General features: G+C 56.1%; 2 protein-coding genes across 2 annotated transcripts in view; both read left to right on the top strand.

Annotated features, from left to right (window-relative positions):
- Positions 1–849: 849 nt before the first annotated feature.
- Positions 850–2,155, top strand: GPR25 (G protein-coupled receptor 25). Its single transcript, XM_032626354.1, has one exon. The coding sequence runs from the start codon at positions 902–904 to the stop codon at positions 2,012–2,014; it is 1,113 nt and encodes a 370-aa protein (XP_032482245.1). The 5' UTR covers positions 850–901; the 3' UTR covers positions 2,015–2,155.
- A 9,373-nt stretch (positions 2,156–11,528) lies between these two features.
- The window catches only part of INAVA (innate immunity activator), a 29,008-nt gene continuing 24,833 nt past the window's right edge, over positions 11,529–15,703 (top strand). The window contains exons 1-2 of the mRNA XM_032625400.1: positions 11,529–11,786; positions 11,890–12,125. The gene's annotated coding sequence lies outside the window, so the exon portion shown is untranslated. The remainder of the gene's footprint in view (positions 11,787–11,889; positions 12,126–15,703) is intronic.

Below are 15,703 nucleotides of genomic sequence, written 5' to 3' on the forward strand. Positions count from 1 at the left end.
ACTTACATCTGTGTCTGGCTTAACAGGTAGGTTTTGCCGATGCAGGAAGGTGGGGAAGAGCTGGGATTTGGATTCCAGGCTCTGCTCCTTTCATCTGGACAGTCTGACCCTCCCTCTCCAGGGTCAAACCCTCCCCTGTGGCTCCCTGGGAACCTGAGTTGGTCAGAAAAGCCACTCTTTGGGCTAAGGCACGCGGCCCAGCATCTCGGGGAGCTAACACCATTTGAGGGCCTGGTGGCCAGTCCCTGATAGTAGGTAGGCCCCCCAAGGGCAGGCTCCCTGCAACATGCCCGCTGTGCACAGATAGCAGAACCCCTCTTTCCTAGAAGGCAGGGGAACCGCGGCGGGAGGCTCCTCCCCAGATAAAATACTCACCCCTGGTCCTGTCTCCTCCCAGAGACAGACAGCAGCGGGGAGCGGGGGCCAAGCGGGGGTCAAGCGGGGATGAGGACCGCCTGGGGCTCTGGGCACCTCTTCAACCGGCCACCAGACCCCTGAGACGGTTGCCGTTCTTGGCTCATGAACAAAGAAACCGAGCGACTTACGGAGAGGGACAGGCTAGGCTCCCAAGGGAGGCAGGGCTGTGTCCCAGCCCTGGGGACTTTTCCTCCAAGGACCCAGCTGGGAAGCCCCCCGCCCCCGCCTCCGCCCCAAATCGTCGGCCACCGTCTCCGCCCCAGGAGCCTGCCCTCCCTCTCCCCTCCCCTCCCCCCCTCCCCTCCCCTCTTCCTCCCCCCTCCTCCCCCCTCCTCCCCGCCCCCCCTCCCCCCTCCTCCCCCACCCCTTCCTGCCCACCCAGTCGCCTCGGCCCGGGGTGGGTGACAGGAAGGGAGGTGCTGGGCACCGGCCGTGAAAAGCCACCCTCCCTCTCGACGCCGCGTCCGCCCGGGCCTCGCCAGCCATGCGCCCCACCGAGCCCTGGAGCCCCAGCCCGGGGACGGCGTCCTGGGACTACTCAGGGTCGGGCGCCCCGGAGGAGCTGGAGCTGGAGGAGGAGCTGTGCGCGGCCCGGGACCTGCCCTACGGCTACGTCTACATCCCCGCGCTCTACCTGGCGGCCTTCGCCGTGGGCCTGCCGGGCAACGCCTTCGTGCTGTGGCTGCTGGTCGGGCGGCGCGGCCCGCGGCGGCTCGTGGACACCTTCGTGCAGCACCTGGCGGCCGCCGACCTGGGCTTCGTGCTCACGCTGCCGCTGTGGGCCGCGGCGGCGGCGCGGGGTGGCCTCTGGCCCTTCGGCGAGGGCCTGTGCAAGCTCAGCAGCTTCGCCATGGCCGGCACGCGCTGCGCGGGCGCCCTGCTGCTCGCCGGCCTCAGCGTGGACCGCTACCTGGCCGTGGGCCGCCCGCTGGCCGCGCGCGCCCGCCGCACCCGGCGCTGCGCGCTGGCCGCATGCGGGGCCGTGTGGGCCACGGCGCTGGCGGCCGGCCTGCCCTCGCTGGTCTTCCGCCGCCTGCGGCCGCTCCCCGGGGGCCATGGCAGCCAGTGCGCCGAGGAGCCGTCCGACGCCTTCCAGGGCCTGAGCCTGCTTACGCTGCTGCTGACCCTGGCGCTGCCCCTGGCCGTCACCGTCGTCTGCTACTGCCGCGTGTCGTGCCGCCTGCGCGGGCCGGCGCACCTGAGCCGCGCCCGGAACCGCTCGCTGCGCATCATCTTCGCCGTCGAGGGCGCCTTCGTGGGCTCCTGGCTGCCCTTCTGCGCGCTGCGCGCCGTCTTCCACCTGGCGAGCCTGCGCGCGCTGCCGCTGCCCTGCCGCCTGCTGCTGGCGCTGCGCTGGGGCCTCTCCGTCGCCACCTGCCTGGCCTTCGTCAACAGCTGCGCCAACCCGCTCATCTACCTGATGCTCGACCGCTCGTTCCGCGCGCAGCTGCGGCGGCGCGGGGCCTGCTGGCGCTCGGAGCGCGCGGCGCGCGGGGGCAGCTCGGCGTCCTCGCTCTCCCAGGACTACGGCTCTCCGTTCCGGAGCCCGGCCCGCCGAGCCCAGACGACGAACGCCTCCTCGGCCGCGGGCCCATAGCTGGCCAGCCCGGAGGAGCGCGCGGCAGCGGCGCGCGGAGAGGGGCGGGAGGCATAGCGAGGTGGGCCGCCCCCAACCCCCTACCTGCCTTCCCCGGACCTGCCTTCCCGAGCGCGGAGAGCGGCCCCGCCGGCGCCGCCTAGACCCCGCGGGTCTCGTTAACCAGCTTTCCCCAAACCTCAGCGTTTCGAACTCCCCCCCATGCCAGGCGGCTGAGACCAGGTCTTCTCCCGCTCGACCCCGCGGGCACCTGGGCTCTTTGTCTCCAGCCCAAGAAAGGTCCTGCGAGATGGAGCCCACAGCAGCCCGGACACCGCAGGGTCCGCCGAGTAGGGGAAAGGGAAGTGGGCCTCCCTTCTCTGCCCCGTGGATAGCAACACTGGCCAGAGCCCCCCAAAAGCCACTCTTGTCTTGGGCTCTGTTACCTGTGGTCCCTACAATCGCCATTGCTGTCTGAGAAATACCTCCTCCAAGCCAGACCCTCTGGCCCCTCACTTTCCAAAAGATCCTACAGACTATGAAACCGACAGCCCTTTATACTCAGCGGTCTTGGTGGCAGAGTTTGCTGAATCATTAGTCGCCATCAGTTCAGATCTTCATTTTCAAAGCTCGCCAAAGCGTGGGAACCAGTCCTGCTGTCGGCTCACCCAGCCATTCCTCCTGAGTTTCCCCAGAAGCCCGGGCCTGCCCCAGTTCTGTATCTTCTCCCCTCTCCCAACAAGCGGCAGGACTCACCCTGGAAGTTATCCTGGACCTTCCCTCTGGACAGAGAGTTCCGGCATCTCTCATCAGGTGTTTGTTTGGATTCTCTCTCCCCTAGCCCGGACACCAGGCCCTTCAGTGTGAGTTCCCCTTTCTCAATAAACACTCTCGCTGCCCTCGCCCAACAGCTGTGTCGGTCTTTACTTGAGCAGAGGCGAATGGAACACTGGGTCAGACAAAACTCAACCCAGGAGTTGAGGTTGACCTCAAAGTGATCAGAATTTGGAGTGAAGGTCAGGGACCGAGACAGTTGATCCCACCGTGGGCACAGCAGTCCCACAGGAGGGCGGCATAGCTTTTAATTCTCATTATTTTAAAGGATGCTTCACATTTTGAAGGTTTCAAAGAGAGAAGAGAAAAAAAAATAAAAGATTTAAGGTCATCTGCCAGCCAGGTGTCACTTCAAAGAGGAAATGTGTCATTGTGATTCTCAGATCGGCACAGGGCTTTTTCTCCTACCCCTTTTGAGACCATCCAGTACAAATGTTGAGGGTGTCCATTTTCTGACTCTGTGACATCGTTTGAGGTTTCTGGAGGGGTTGAAATTTCAGTGTTTCTACTTTTAAGAGGATTTGGCCTGAAGAAGTGTCAGCCGTTGCGGAAAGGAGCTCAGAACTTCTCTCTGAGGGCCTCCCTCTCCGCCAGACCCCCGGACAGGCGTGGAGTCCAGTCTTTGGGGCTGATGGGTTAGAGCAGTTCAAACCCGCCTGTCAGCGGCCCTGGGAGGTCAAGCTGGGAAGAAGCACACCTGGGTGCGTCCTCCCCACGCACCCGAGGGAGGCAGGCCTTGCGGCCTGTGGGGTCGCCGAGCCGGCGGGACCGAGTCCAGACACTTTAACCTTGAAGCCCTCGGTACATCGGGGCTGCCCCCATCCTCACCTCATCGCCCTCCGAGGCAAGAGGTGACCATTTCATATGATGGGACCTCAGCTTACAGCAGAAGCGCTTTTCTGGGCTGTTTGGACGGAGCCCCTACCTGGACCCCTGTCACCTTGCTTCTCCCGACTTGCTGATGAACTGAGTTCCCTGAAGACAGACAGACAGACAGAAAACTTCTCCATCTCCCCCCAGCACAGCAGTTATCAAAGCTCAGCATTTCCCTCCCACTGCTGGGAGACTGGAAAATGCTGGTAAGTGAAAAGAAAAAAGGGGTAACAGAGTTGCTTGTGTTAGATAAGCACCCACACGCTTCACGGCTGGAGGCTAGAAAATAACTGTTAGCCTTGGTGTTGTCGAAGCAAAGCACTAGGAACCACAGAGTCCTTTGGGTAAAAACCACCTTCTGTGCTTTTCCTTCTCCAGCTCCAGTTAAACGCCACAGGCGTCTCTCTTCTCAACTAGTGGGAAGCCGTCCCGTTTCTCTCTGTTTTTGTTGTCTCTCCCTTGAGAATGTGAGCTCCATAAGCCAAGGGAGTATGTCTGTTTGGTTTGAGGCTGTGTCCCCAGTGTCTGGTGGGGAAGGGGACACGCATGAACCCCCCGTGGAGGGAATGGTCATCGGGACCCCGTCGTCATCCGAAATGATGAGAAATAACGCGAAGCGTAAAAGCGGGGTTGTTGCATGGTATTACGATCTAGGCACACAGGAAAGGGCTGTAGGAGTGAGGGAGTGGTAGCCCCTTCCCCTCCATGTCTCTGTCATGAAATTTTCTACGAGCTTCTTTTAAGGTCAGCGAACAAAGAGCAGTCACAGTGCCCCAGTGCTGGAGCTGAAGACAGAGCCGGTCCTGACCTGCCTCAGTCCCGGCGGGGCCTTCCTTGGGCATCTCTGCCAGCTCCCTCCAGCCTCTGGTTCTTCATCTGAAGGATGGAGATGGTTCTATCTGTTTTACTCAGGCACCTCACAGATGTTTTTTGTTTGTTTGTTTGTTTTTTGCGGTACACGGGCCTCTCACTGCTGTGGCCTCTCCCAGTTGCGGAGCACAGGCTCCGGACGCGCAGGCTCAGCGGCCATGGATCACGGGCCCAGCCGCTCTGCGGCATGTGGGATCTTCCCGGACCGGGGCACGAACCCGTGTCCCCTGCATCGGCAGGCGGACTCTCAACCACTGCGCCACCAGGGAAGACCTCTCTGGGTTTTTTAAAGGTCAACATTTGGGCAAAGGCTGGGCACATCGGCCTGTGTGACTCTGATTTGAACTTGTGACTAATTCTGGGCTTTCTTGGGCCCTTTCTCAGGGCACCGTGTTGTCACCCAGAGCCCTGGGTGAGTGATCTGGGGAGTTCATGGGAATGGCAGAGTGGGTGAAGCCACGCTTGGTGAGATGACTCAGCCCCACCGTCACTCTTGACATGGTGAGGGCATCTCGTTTGTCAGAGCCCATGGGGTCTAACTGCTGCTCTGCCTTGGCTGGGTGGCCTGCAGGAAGCTACTCACCACCCCCGCCCCCATCAAGACCCCCACTCAGTCCAGTGGGGCAAAGGATGGAAAGAGCCGGGAGCCAAAGGGCAGGGATGCTGGGCTCGTGGGAGGGAAGGAGGAAGCGGAGAGGTGAATTGTCACCAGAGTGTCTGCTGTGCGTACCATTGCATCTCTCGTGAGAGCGGGCGCTGTGTGCGACCCCTAACGACGTCTGTCGCAGGCCTGCAGAGCTGGAGGCCCGTTTTGCTCATTCCAAGTCGGAGACAGGGAGGGCCAGACCCGGAAATTCACCTGCTTAAGGTAACGGCGACCACTTGCATCTCAGCAGCACAGCACACGTTTGTAAAAGGCACATAGACATGCTTTCCTTGGCCCTCATGACCCTGGGGCAGGCAGGAATGATCCATTCATTTTATTGATGGTGGGGCTGGGCTTGGAAGCAGCCTGGTCAGGGTCGCAGACCAGCAACAGTGCAGCTTAAGCCTCTGTCTCTCCCTCCGACTTCTCTGGACCCTGTCACCCCCTCCCGTGTGACACCCAGCTCACGCCCAGGGGTGCCCAGGCCCAGGCTCTCTCTTACAAATTGTTAAGTCCCCCCGCCCCACGATTGTTTAAGTAATGCAGGTTCTTTGTTTTTTTTAAAAAAGGAAATTACAGGAAAATATAAAGGAAAAATATGGAAAACATCCATTATTCCACCTTGAAGATACCTTCTTTTTCTGTGTATATAATAACACACATGTACATTGTTTCCCAGCTAAATTGGGGTCTTTCCTGGCGGTCCAATGGTTAAGACTCTGCGCTTCCACTGCAGGGGGCATGGGTTCAATCCCTGGTCAGGGAACTAAGATCCTGCCTGCCACGTGGCCAAAAATAAATGAGGAAGTAAATCAAATGAAAATAAATAAATAAACCAGTAAATTGGGGTCAATCTGTATGAGACCAAAAACTGAGTTTATTATGTTCCCAAGTGTGTACCCAGTGCCTGGCGCAAACTTTGCCAGTTTGTTGAATATATGTTATATACTTTATTTTGTGGCATGCTTCCTTCACTTGCAAAATGCCGTATTAAATATTATTCTAGGGCTTCCCTTGTGGCACAGTGGTTGAGAGTCTGCCTGCCGCCTGCCGATGCAGGGGACGCAGGTTCGTGCCCCGGTCCAGGAAGATCCCACATGCCGCTGAGCAGCTGGGCCCCATGAGCCACGGCCGCTGAGCCTGCGCGTCCGGAGCCTATGCTCCGCAACGGGAGAGGCCACAGCAGTGAGAGGCCCATGTACCGCAAAAAAAAAAAATATATATATATTATTCTAAATATCTTTTTAAGGTTACATTACATCATTATATGAAATGTAACCGCATTTATTTAACTAAGCCCCTAAACTTTTTTTCAAGTTTTCATTCTTATACATAATTCTGTGATGAACATCCTTGGACAAAAATCTTTATATTCACTTCTGATTCTTTGTTCAGGACAAATTCCTAGAAGTGAAATTATTCATCAGAGATTATGAACAATTTAAGACTTCAGTACACTGTGCCAAAAATGTTGAAAAATTTACATTCTCTCTGGAGGTATGCAGGCACCCGTTCACCACACCCTGAACAAACACCAGGCGTTATTATCGTAAAAAAAGATTTGCCAATTTGGTATCTCCCCAAGTTTAAAAGAATACAATATTACCATCTTATTATGTTATTTCAAATACCTTTTTTATACAACGTATTATTACAATATCACTCTGAAGTAGGTGTTAAAATAATGGCTAATATTTATTGAGCACATACTATATGAGAGGTGCTGACTTAAGGGCTTTTTTTTTTTTTTTTTTTTTTTTTTTTGGCGGTACGCGGGCCTCTCACTGCTGTGGCCTCTCCCGTTGTGGAGCACAGGCTCCGGACGCACAGGCTCAGCGGCCGTGGCTCACGGGCCCAGCCGCTCCGCGGCACGTGGGATCTTCCCGGACCGGGGCACGAACCTGCGTCCCCTGCATCGGCAGACGGACTCTCAACCACTGCGCCACCAGGGAAGCCCTGACCTAAGGGTTTTATATCTACTATCTTATTAGTCCTCACAGCAATTTTATGGCATGTATATTATTCTCCCTGTTCACCAGATGAAAAAATTGAACCTTGGAGAGTTCACGTAACTTGCCTTAAAGACTTGTGTTATTATCCCCACTGTATAGATGGGAACTCAAACACCAAGGTGTGTTGACTTGCCGAGGTCACGCCCAGGGCAGGACTTAAGCCCCTATCCTGGTGCACAGCTCAAGCCATCCTCCACTTCCTCTAGTTTGCTAGTGCCTGGCTTACCCTGTTTCTCACCGATTAGCCCTAAACCAAAGGGTGACCTGGGGTGAAGGCCACCGGCACTGGCCCTGCTTCTGCTCTCAGAAGATCCGGGTGTGACGCTTAACCTCATGTGTCAGCTTGACTGGGCCACCGGGCGCCTGGGTGCTCGGTCAGACACTATTCTGGGTGTTTGGGGATGAGATTAACATTTGAATCAGACACTGAGTGGAGCGGATGGCCCTCGTCACAGGGGCGGCCTCACGCCCCCCCTCAAGGCCTGACTAGGGCACAACGGCAGGGTCAGAGAGAACCCACCGTCCCCCGACCAGCTGAGCTGGGACGCCAGGATTCTCCTCCCTTCGGACCCGGACTGGCACTGGGACCCCTAACATCGGCTCTCCGGGGCCTCCAGCTTGCCTAGTGCAGACCTAGGACCTCTCAACCTCCATAACCACGGGGGCCAGTTTCTTTGTTTTGTTGTGGTTTTTTTGGGGGGGCTGGCCGTGACGAGCATGCAGGATCTTAGTTGCTTGACCAGGGGTCAAACCTGTACCCCCTGCATTGGGAGCACGGAGTCTTAACCACCGGACTGCCAGGGAAGACTGGGCCAATTTCTTATAATAAACGTCTTTATATATATTCTGTTTCTCTGAAGAACCCAATCTAATACAACCAGGGTCCCCTCAGGAGATGGAGTTTGGGCATCGATTAAGAGGGGGAAAGGGGCTCTTCCCAGGCGTGCTGGGCTCGGGGTCGGGATTGGGAGAAGCAGTGCTAAAGCCCCCCCACCCCAGGGCTGCCTGGGTAGCCCCACAGGTGGGTGGAAGGTGCTGGGCTTTGCTGGGGAGAAGCCTCAGGCACCGGCCCGCGAAGCAGCTGAAGCAGTGCAGCGTCTGGGAGGCTGTGGTTTGCCCAGGAAGAGGTGCCAGACGAGGGGTGATTCATCTAGCTCACCCTGCTCTGAAAATGACTGTCTTCGGGTGTGCACACTCCCCGTTTCCCCTGCCACACAGATACCCTAAAACAAGCAGCTCACGCCCGGGCTGTCCCTACCCCAGATCCCGTGCCCGCAAAGTCACAGCACCGGGTAGGGTCGCAGGTTCGCCCAATTCTTTCTACCTTTTCAAACAAAGTTTTGGTTTTTATATAAGCTACTGCCTCAAACCTTCTCAGGTCTCATTTTCTAAAACTGTGATCACTATAAAGAGAGACAAGGCCCCATTCAGAGTGGAATAGCTCAGGATCCTACAGCCTAACTGCACTCATTTTCATTTTCTGACCTTCTCTCCCCAGCCCTTCTCCTATCATGGTCCCAGGTCCCGTTACTGCAATCACAAGGTGCTCGGCTTTTTTTTCCCCCGGAAGGTATTAGAAGCATTTTTCTTGGCCACCACGTAGATGTCACAGTGGTCCTTTTGAAGTCTCCATCCGGGGCCAGGCTGCGTGTAACTAGCGGGGCCTCTGCTGTCAGACAGTTGAGGTGCCAGCACCCCCGCTCTGGTCAGTGTGTGTGCAGTGATCACCTCCTCCTCCTGGTACGGGGCTGGTTTGTACGTGGGTCCCAAACCCCCTGCCACCCGGCCCTCCTCGGGGCTCCCGGCCCTCGGGCCCCGTGTGACCCATCGCCTCTGGAGACCGCCTCACCTTCTCCAGGAGCAGCAGCTTCGGGAACAAGGCACTTTGAAGAGTAGCACAACAACTGTGTAACCAGGTTTTTGTCAGAATTGCCATGATTATTTTAGACCCTAGGCGCTGACTGTGAAACACACCAGCAGCTCTCAGCTTCTTCCTCCCCGTCTTTGTCTTGTTATTCACCTCAAAATCCTCATCCTAAAACGGGAGTCATGCTTCTTATCACAAAGGGAATGTGAAAGAGTTAGATGTGTTAATATGTGAAAAGTGCTCGGGACTATACACACATTAAAAAAGCGTCGTATGTTTGCTGTAATTATTGGGAGTAAAAAACCCGAGAAAGACATTCGTTAAATAGAATTGAGTCATACCATCGTTTTGGATTCCTCTTCTCAAAATCACTGATTCAACTCATTTTCATTTTGAGTTTACTATGTGCCAGTCAGTGTGCCAGACCATGGGACTACAGAAATTAAAAAGAGTCTCAGCTCGCCTCCAGGACAACCCCGGTAAATCAATAAAGATGGGGATGGTAGCCTCACTGGCATCAAAGAAGGAAATAAAGCCACGTGGACCTTTAATTTGGGTAAAGCTTTATTTTTCTTTTCCTAGTTCTCTTTTCTTGAAACTGAAAATCACACACAGCATTCCGTCTTGTGACTGAGCCACTTTTGTACATCACTGATTTCCAGGGTGTCGGTTAATCCCAGGGACCCTTCAGTGAAAGCCTTCGGGTTGACCGAGGACATTTGGTCCCTCCGGCCGGGGAATGTCCTGCAGAGGCCAGAGCGTTCCCTGCAGTGAGAGGGGCTGAGGGCCTCACCCACGGTCACCGCTCTGCTGAGGTGCTGTAACCAGTGCTGGACAGTCGGGCAGCTGTGGGCAAGACCCCAGCACTGGGGCTCCCCAGCATGTGGTATAAATAGGGAGGTTATTGTGAAACCTAATAAACCAGTGTGGACGTCTTCTGGGGGTTTTCTTGTGTCACAATCTGAGTCGGGAAAATGGATCACGAAGAAGGAAATTGCTCACATCATATGGAATTTATTGCTTTTTAAGAGAAAAAAATATTTTAATTAGACATAGAAAATCTCCTTTGGCAGCCTCAGTACAATAACTGACTCGGGCCACAGCGATGGGTGTTTGTTAGATAAAAAGATACTAAAACCACCCGGTGGGGGCTGATGGGGGCTGGACGTGTCACCTCACTGATTATCTCCTAGTGACAAGGGGAAAACACGGTCTGATGGTGGAGGATCGCTGTCACCCGGAGCCCCCATGTCAGCTCCACATCATTGCTGTAAGAGAGGCGACCAGAGGTTATCTGCCTCTGGGAGAGGAGGGGGACGGAGCATCGGACACCGCCTGTGAGGTGTTCTCACCCAAAACGCAAGCCAGAATCCCGGTCTCAGGCTTTGCCGATAACTTCCAGGTTGCAGGAAATGTGGGGTTAGGAGCAAGCTGAACGCAGCAGACGAAACACAGAATGTAGGCCATTTCACGAGGTGACTAACCCGATTTCAAAAAGTCACTGACATGATTAGAAAAAAATCAGGGTGGGGAGGGGACCCACACAAGATTAAAAGAGCAGAGTGCAACGTGTAGGCCTTACTGGATCCAGATAAAGACTGACTTTAGAAGACAGTGTTGGGACAACTGAAGGACTCTGAATGGACTCGGTATTAGGTGTACTGCCAAGGAGTTGTTGTGAAAACGGTCACATGTTTATATAAGAAAAAGGTGCAGTGTTTGTTTTTTTTTTTCCCTGAGATGCGTTCTGAAACATTTAGAAGTGATAGGTTACCAGGCCTGGGATTTTTCTTTAAAATATTTCACTAAAGAAAAAATAAACTATGGAAATACAGGGAATGTTTGATAATTACTGAGTTTAGGTGACGGATAAATGGGAATTCACTATACTAGTCTTCATATTAAGTTTTACGCTATTTTCATTACAGAAATTGCACATACACGGAGAATGCATTTTCACAACAGAAAGCTCACGCAGAAATGGTAAAGCTTACGTCCCTCTGTCCTCTCACCTCCCCCCACCCACCCTGTGGGTGCATATTAATTGCTTCTCAATTTCTTACCTATTCCTGCTGGAAATCCCAGCTCTTAACAGTGCATAAGGATATGGAAATCACCCACTTTCCAGCCTCCAAGACAACGGTGAAGTTTTGACGTTCCTTGAACAAACCGGGTGGCATCTCCCCCCGATTCCAGCCTGGGACCTTCTGCCCGTCCCGTCACAAGTGCCCAGCCGGCCTGAGCTCCTCCTGGGGCCTCTCGGCCACTCCATGGAACCCACCCACCCCCTACAGAGTGATCAGAGCACCTAGAACACTTTGGTGAGTGCATTTATGAACAAATCAATGGAAATGCATTGACCTAAGTCACCAGGTCACAGAGGGTGAGGGCAGGAGTGACTGGAACCAGAGCTCTGAGGGAGGTGCCGAAAGGTCACACGCAGCGGCGTTTATGGACCATTTCAACAGCATCTGACCTCAGTTTAAACCAACTTCCCTTCAAAACACTCCCTTCCCTTCCATTCTCATCACTGAGGAGTTTAAGAGACGCCAAAGGTGTGAGGCACTAGCTTGTTTTCAGTTAACCGGTGCCAAGGCCGCAGGCCCGGTGGCCTGGTCACAGGAGAAGGTGTGCCTTCTGAAGCCTGAAGCTGCTAAACCACAGGAAGTGGAACTTGGTCACCGGTAACAGGTTTGGAACATGAAAGATGCAATTATCGTGCAGAAATATCACTATTTTTTCCTGAGAATTGAGTGCGAGAAAGAAGAAAAACTTTTTTTTTTTTTTTTTTAAGACGAGGAATGTCGAAAAAACATCTTTCAACAAGTCACTGCCTTTCTGAGAGCTTACTCTGTGCAGAGGACATTCTATCCGCGCAGTTTCATTATTCTCATCACGGCCACACGCGTGATCCCGTCCCCACCGTTTTACAGAGGAAGAAACCGAGGCTGTTTGACTCCAAAACCCACGTGTTTTAACATCTCTCCTAAATGATGAAGCTGAGCCGCTCTGCACGCTCGCACCTGCCAGGTAAAGTGATGCAAGGGCCCCGGGGGGTGGGGGGCCTCCGGCGCTATTTCAGAGGCACCTCCAGCCCGGGCCTTTGAAAAGGGCAGGGGTTACTGGAGTACTGGTGATAATCCAGCTCTGGGCAGGGCACACACACCCCCAGCTGCACGGTTCTCAGCCTTTTCCGGGGGCAGCACCATGGGGTCCTGCGGGCGGGTCTGCTCCCGGGGCCTGGGATTCTCCAGCACACCCACCCACCCAGGGGCCACATGGGTGGGGGCCAGGAGGGCAGTGACCACTACTTGCCATCTGACAAGCAGACACGCTTTCCCGCTGGGAGCTCGGGCGGAGCCGCCCTCTGGACCCGCCCTCAGGACCCGGCTGTCTTCTGGTCTAGATGCGGGTCTCTGCCACGGTGGAAAAAGCTCCCCAAATGCCTGTCTCCCCTTGTTCTGGTATCTAGCCTTATCTCTGCAGTTGTATTATGTTCAGCACCATTCACTGCCTTTTCTTAAGTTCCCAGTTCTCTTTGCGTCTCCAGAAAGGAGAGGGGTTCCGGCCAGAGAGGCCAGGGCGGTGGGGCAGGCTGGACACGTGGCCCCACGGCGGACGCAGGGGAAGCGGGGCCAGGGGGCTCGCGGGCGGGAAGCGAGGCAGAGACCCTGCTGGATTAGAGCCTCAGGCCCCGGCTGGCTCTCCATCCCCGTCCCCCCGCCGGCGCACGGAGACCGGAGGTTCCGCCGGGAACTGTCGCCCCCTGGTGGTCGCGGCGGGGGGAGCAGGGCCGGGGAGAGGGTGGCGCCTCAGGGATCCTGGTCCAGGCAGTGCGCAGGCCGGGATGGAGGCGCTGGAGATGAAGCAGAGAAGGAAGCGAGAAGGCACAGGAAAAATGAAAGAGGAGAGAGAGGGCAGGCGGGGAGGGTGCGGGGCGGGACCCTAAACTCTGGAGAGAAACCAGCGAGAGCCGCCGGCCTGGAGGATGCTGGCCTCTTGGGCTGTGGGTCCTTTCCCGCCCTGAGCCTGCGCCCCAGGCAGCAGAGCTGCCCTGCACGGCAAGCAGCTCTGACTCCTGTCTGGCCCCAGTGTCGGGGTTCCCTTCCCTTGAGAAGAAGTGGAATGAAGTCCCCTGGCTTGGCCCCAAAGTCAGTTGTCTGAGCGTCGCAGAGCTACTCACCAGCCTGCGGCCGTCCGGACAAGTTCTAGCTTCTGGCAACCGAGACAGAGGCCCGGGGCAGTGCCTCCCCTGCACCTGCCCCCGCCGCGAGCTGCAGGATGCGGTCAGGAGAGGAAGCAGGGCTTCGGCTCCGAGTCATCCTGGAGTCTCCAAAGAGCTTCTGGCCGAGGGCACCGACAGGGCACGGTCTGGGCCACAGAGCAGGGGGAGGGTGGGCAAGGGGAGCTGCATCCTCTCTGCTGGGCCTGAGGCCCCAGGGGACGAGTCAGCGGGACCAGGGCAGCTCCCACTGGGCAGGGAGAGGTATGGGTGAGCCCCCTCCACTGGGGCAGGGGTGTGAGTGGGTGGGTTCAGGGTGCAGACGGGCCGCTGCCCGGCTACCAAAAGTCCCTCTGATGGCTGATGGAGGCGTGCACTTGCCCCCTTCAGCCAAAGTGTGCAGGAGGGAAGGCTGATCCGGGCTTGGTGGGCTCTCCCAAACTGCACCCACCCCTCCCTCCACGGTCTGGGGCCGGTCAGTCCCAGTGAGGGCCCGGCTTCTGTTTCCAAGCCCAGCATCTTCCAGTGTTCCGGGCCTCCTGTCCAAACCAGTTTCCGACTCGGGCTCCTAGAGGTGGCGGGTCCCGGAGCAGTACCTTGCCCCACAGCCCAGCGCACGTAGACACAGTTTGCTTGACCCCTGCGAAATTTTTTTTTACCTATACTTTAAAAATAAATTTATCTTAAATTCATTTATTTTTGGCTATGTTGGGTCTTCGTTGCTGCGCGCAGGCTATCTCTAGTTGCGGTGAGCAGGGGCTACTTTTCGTTGTGGTACGCGGGCTTCTCATTGCGGTGGCTTCTCTTGTTGCGAGCACGGGCTCTAGGCGTGAGGGCTTCAGTAGTTGTGGCTCGCGGGCTCTAGAGCGCAGGCTCAGTACTTGTGGCACAGGCTTAGTTGCTCCGCGGCATGTGGGATCTTCCCGGACCAGGGATCGAACCCGTGTCCCCTGTATTGGCAGGCGGATTCTTAACCACCTGCGCCACCAGGGAAGGCCAGACGCTTCTGAATTTTAACAAGAAGATCGAAGGTGTACCCATCTGATTTCACACGGAAAATGTGGATTTCCAGCTTTGTCTCTGAAACAGACGCCTTTTTCTTATGACCACATTTGCAGCGATGGCCCCTTGAGACGGAGCCTGAGTGTTTGAACTTTGCCTCCATGAAGCCCTCCACAGTTGCCCCGCCCCTGCCATACACACCAAGGCCGGGTGAGAGCTGCGGTGACCGGCACTCGTCCCTGACACGCTTCCTCCCTTCACCGCGTCTGCCTGGTCCCTTTGCGTGTCTGCAGTTTTTTCGGCCACGGGTTAGGGCTATGGAATCAGAATGGTCTGCCTCGCAAAAGCACATCAGTCCCTTACTGGCTGTGTGCTTTTAACACAGCTTGAGCTCCTCGGGGCCTCAGTTTCCTTACCTGTAAATGAAGGGAACAGCGTTGCTGCAAATCTCAACCTACAAGCGCAGGCTTGCAAGACACATGTGTTACTTAATTTATTTCAAATCAAGTTTGATTCTGTCCTGGGCCTGCTGGGAATGGCAAAAAATTGCATTTCCTCATGCAGTATCCTTTAAGGCTTAAAGGAGGCCGGAAGCAGGGGGAAGGCAGCCATGCTAGTTGCTCTGGCCCCGGGGGTCTCTCGTCGCCCGGGCTCCTGCCCCCTGGATGCGTGCCAGTGAAAGAATCTGCCGAGGCCAGAAATCTGGGGCCCCGCATCCCAACCCCCCATCTCTACTGAGGTCTCATCACCTCCGAGGCACCTCAGGGTCCTCGCCTGCACAGGGCGTCTTCTTTCCCGTTCCCAGTCTATCTCCCCTCTGTGTCCGGGCCCTCAAAGCCACATCCCTACCCTTGCTCCTCGGGCCCCCTGGCATTGTCTCAGTGGCCCAGAGCTGAGGCCTTCAGGAAGCCACTGCCTCCCAGCAAGGGAAAAGGTAGGGGTGACTGGGAGGGGGAGGGGCTACAAATCAACATTTCAACAAATTATTCCATCGCACGAGTAATAATAATAATGCTTACCTTTGGAGGTGCTTTACGACCTCTCCACCCCTTACGTGCTCCCAGAGTCTCCTCCCCCCGCCCCATCCTTTCTCATCCTGCACACCCTTCCCGGGTGATGTCACGCGGTCCCGGAGCTGCAGCTCTGCTGCGGCTCCCAAGCCCTCCCTGCAGCCTGGCTGCTCTCAGGACATCATCACCCGTGTCCTAAAATGAACACACGTTACCCTGAACTCAAGCAGACCCGGGAACCCCCGGCTCGTCCCTTTCCTCTCTGCCAAGCCTTTAGTCAGTCACTTACGGAGTCAGACTAGGTCCCAAATAGCTCTTGACTCCCCCCCCGTCCCCCCAACTCCACAGCGTGAATTCACCCCTCGTCTGAATGC

This window comes from Phocoena sinus, chromosome 1, assembly GCF_008692025.1.
Source record: "Phocoena sinus isolate mPhoSin1 chromosome 1, mPhoSin1.pri, whole genome shotgun sequence".
NCBI lineage: Eukaryota > Metazoa > Chordata > Mammalia > Artiodactyla > Phocoenidae > Phocoena > Phocoena sinus.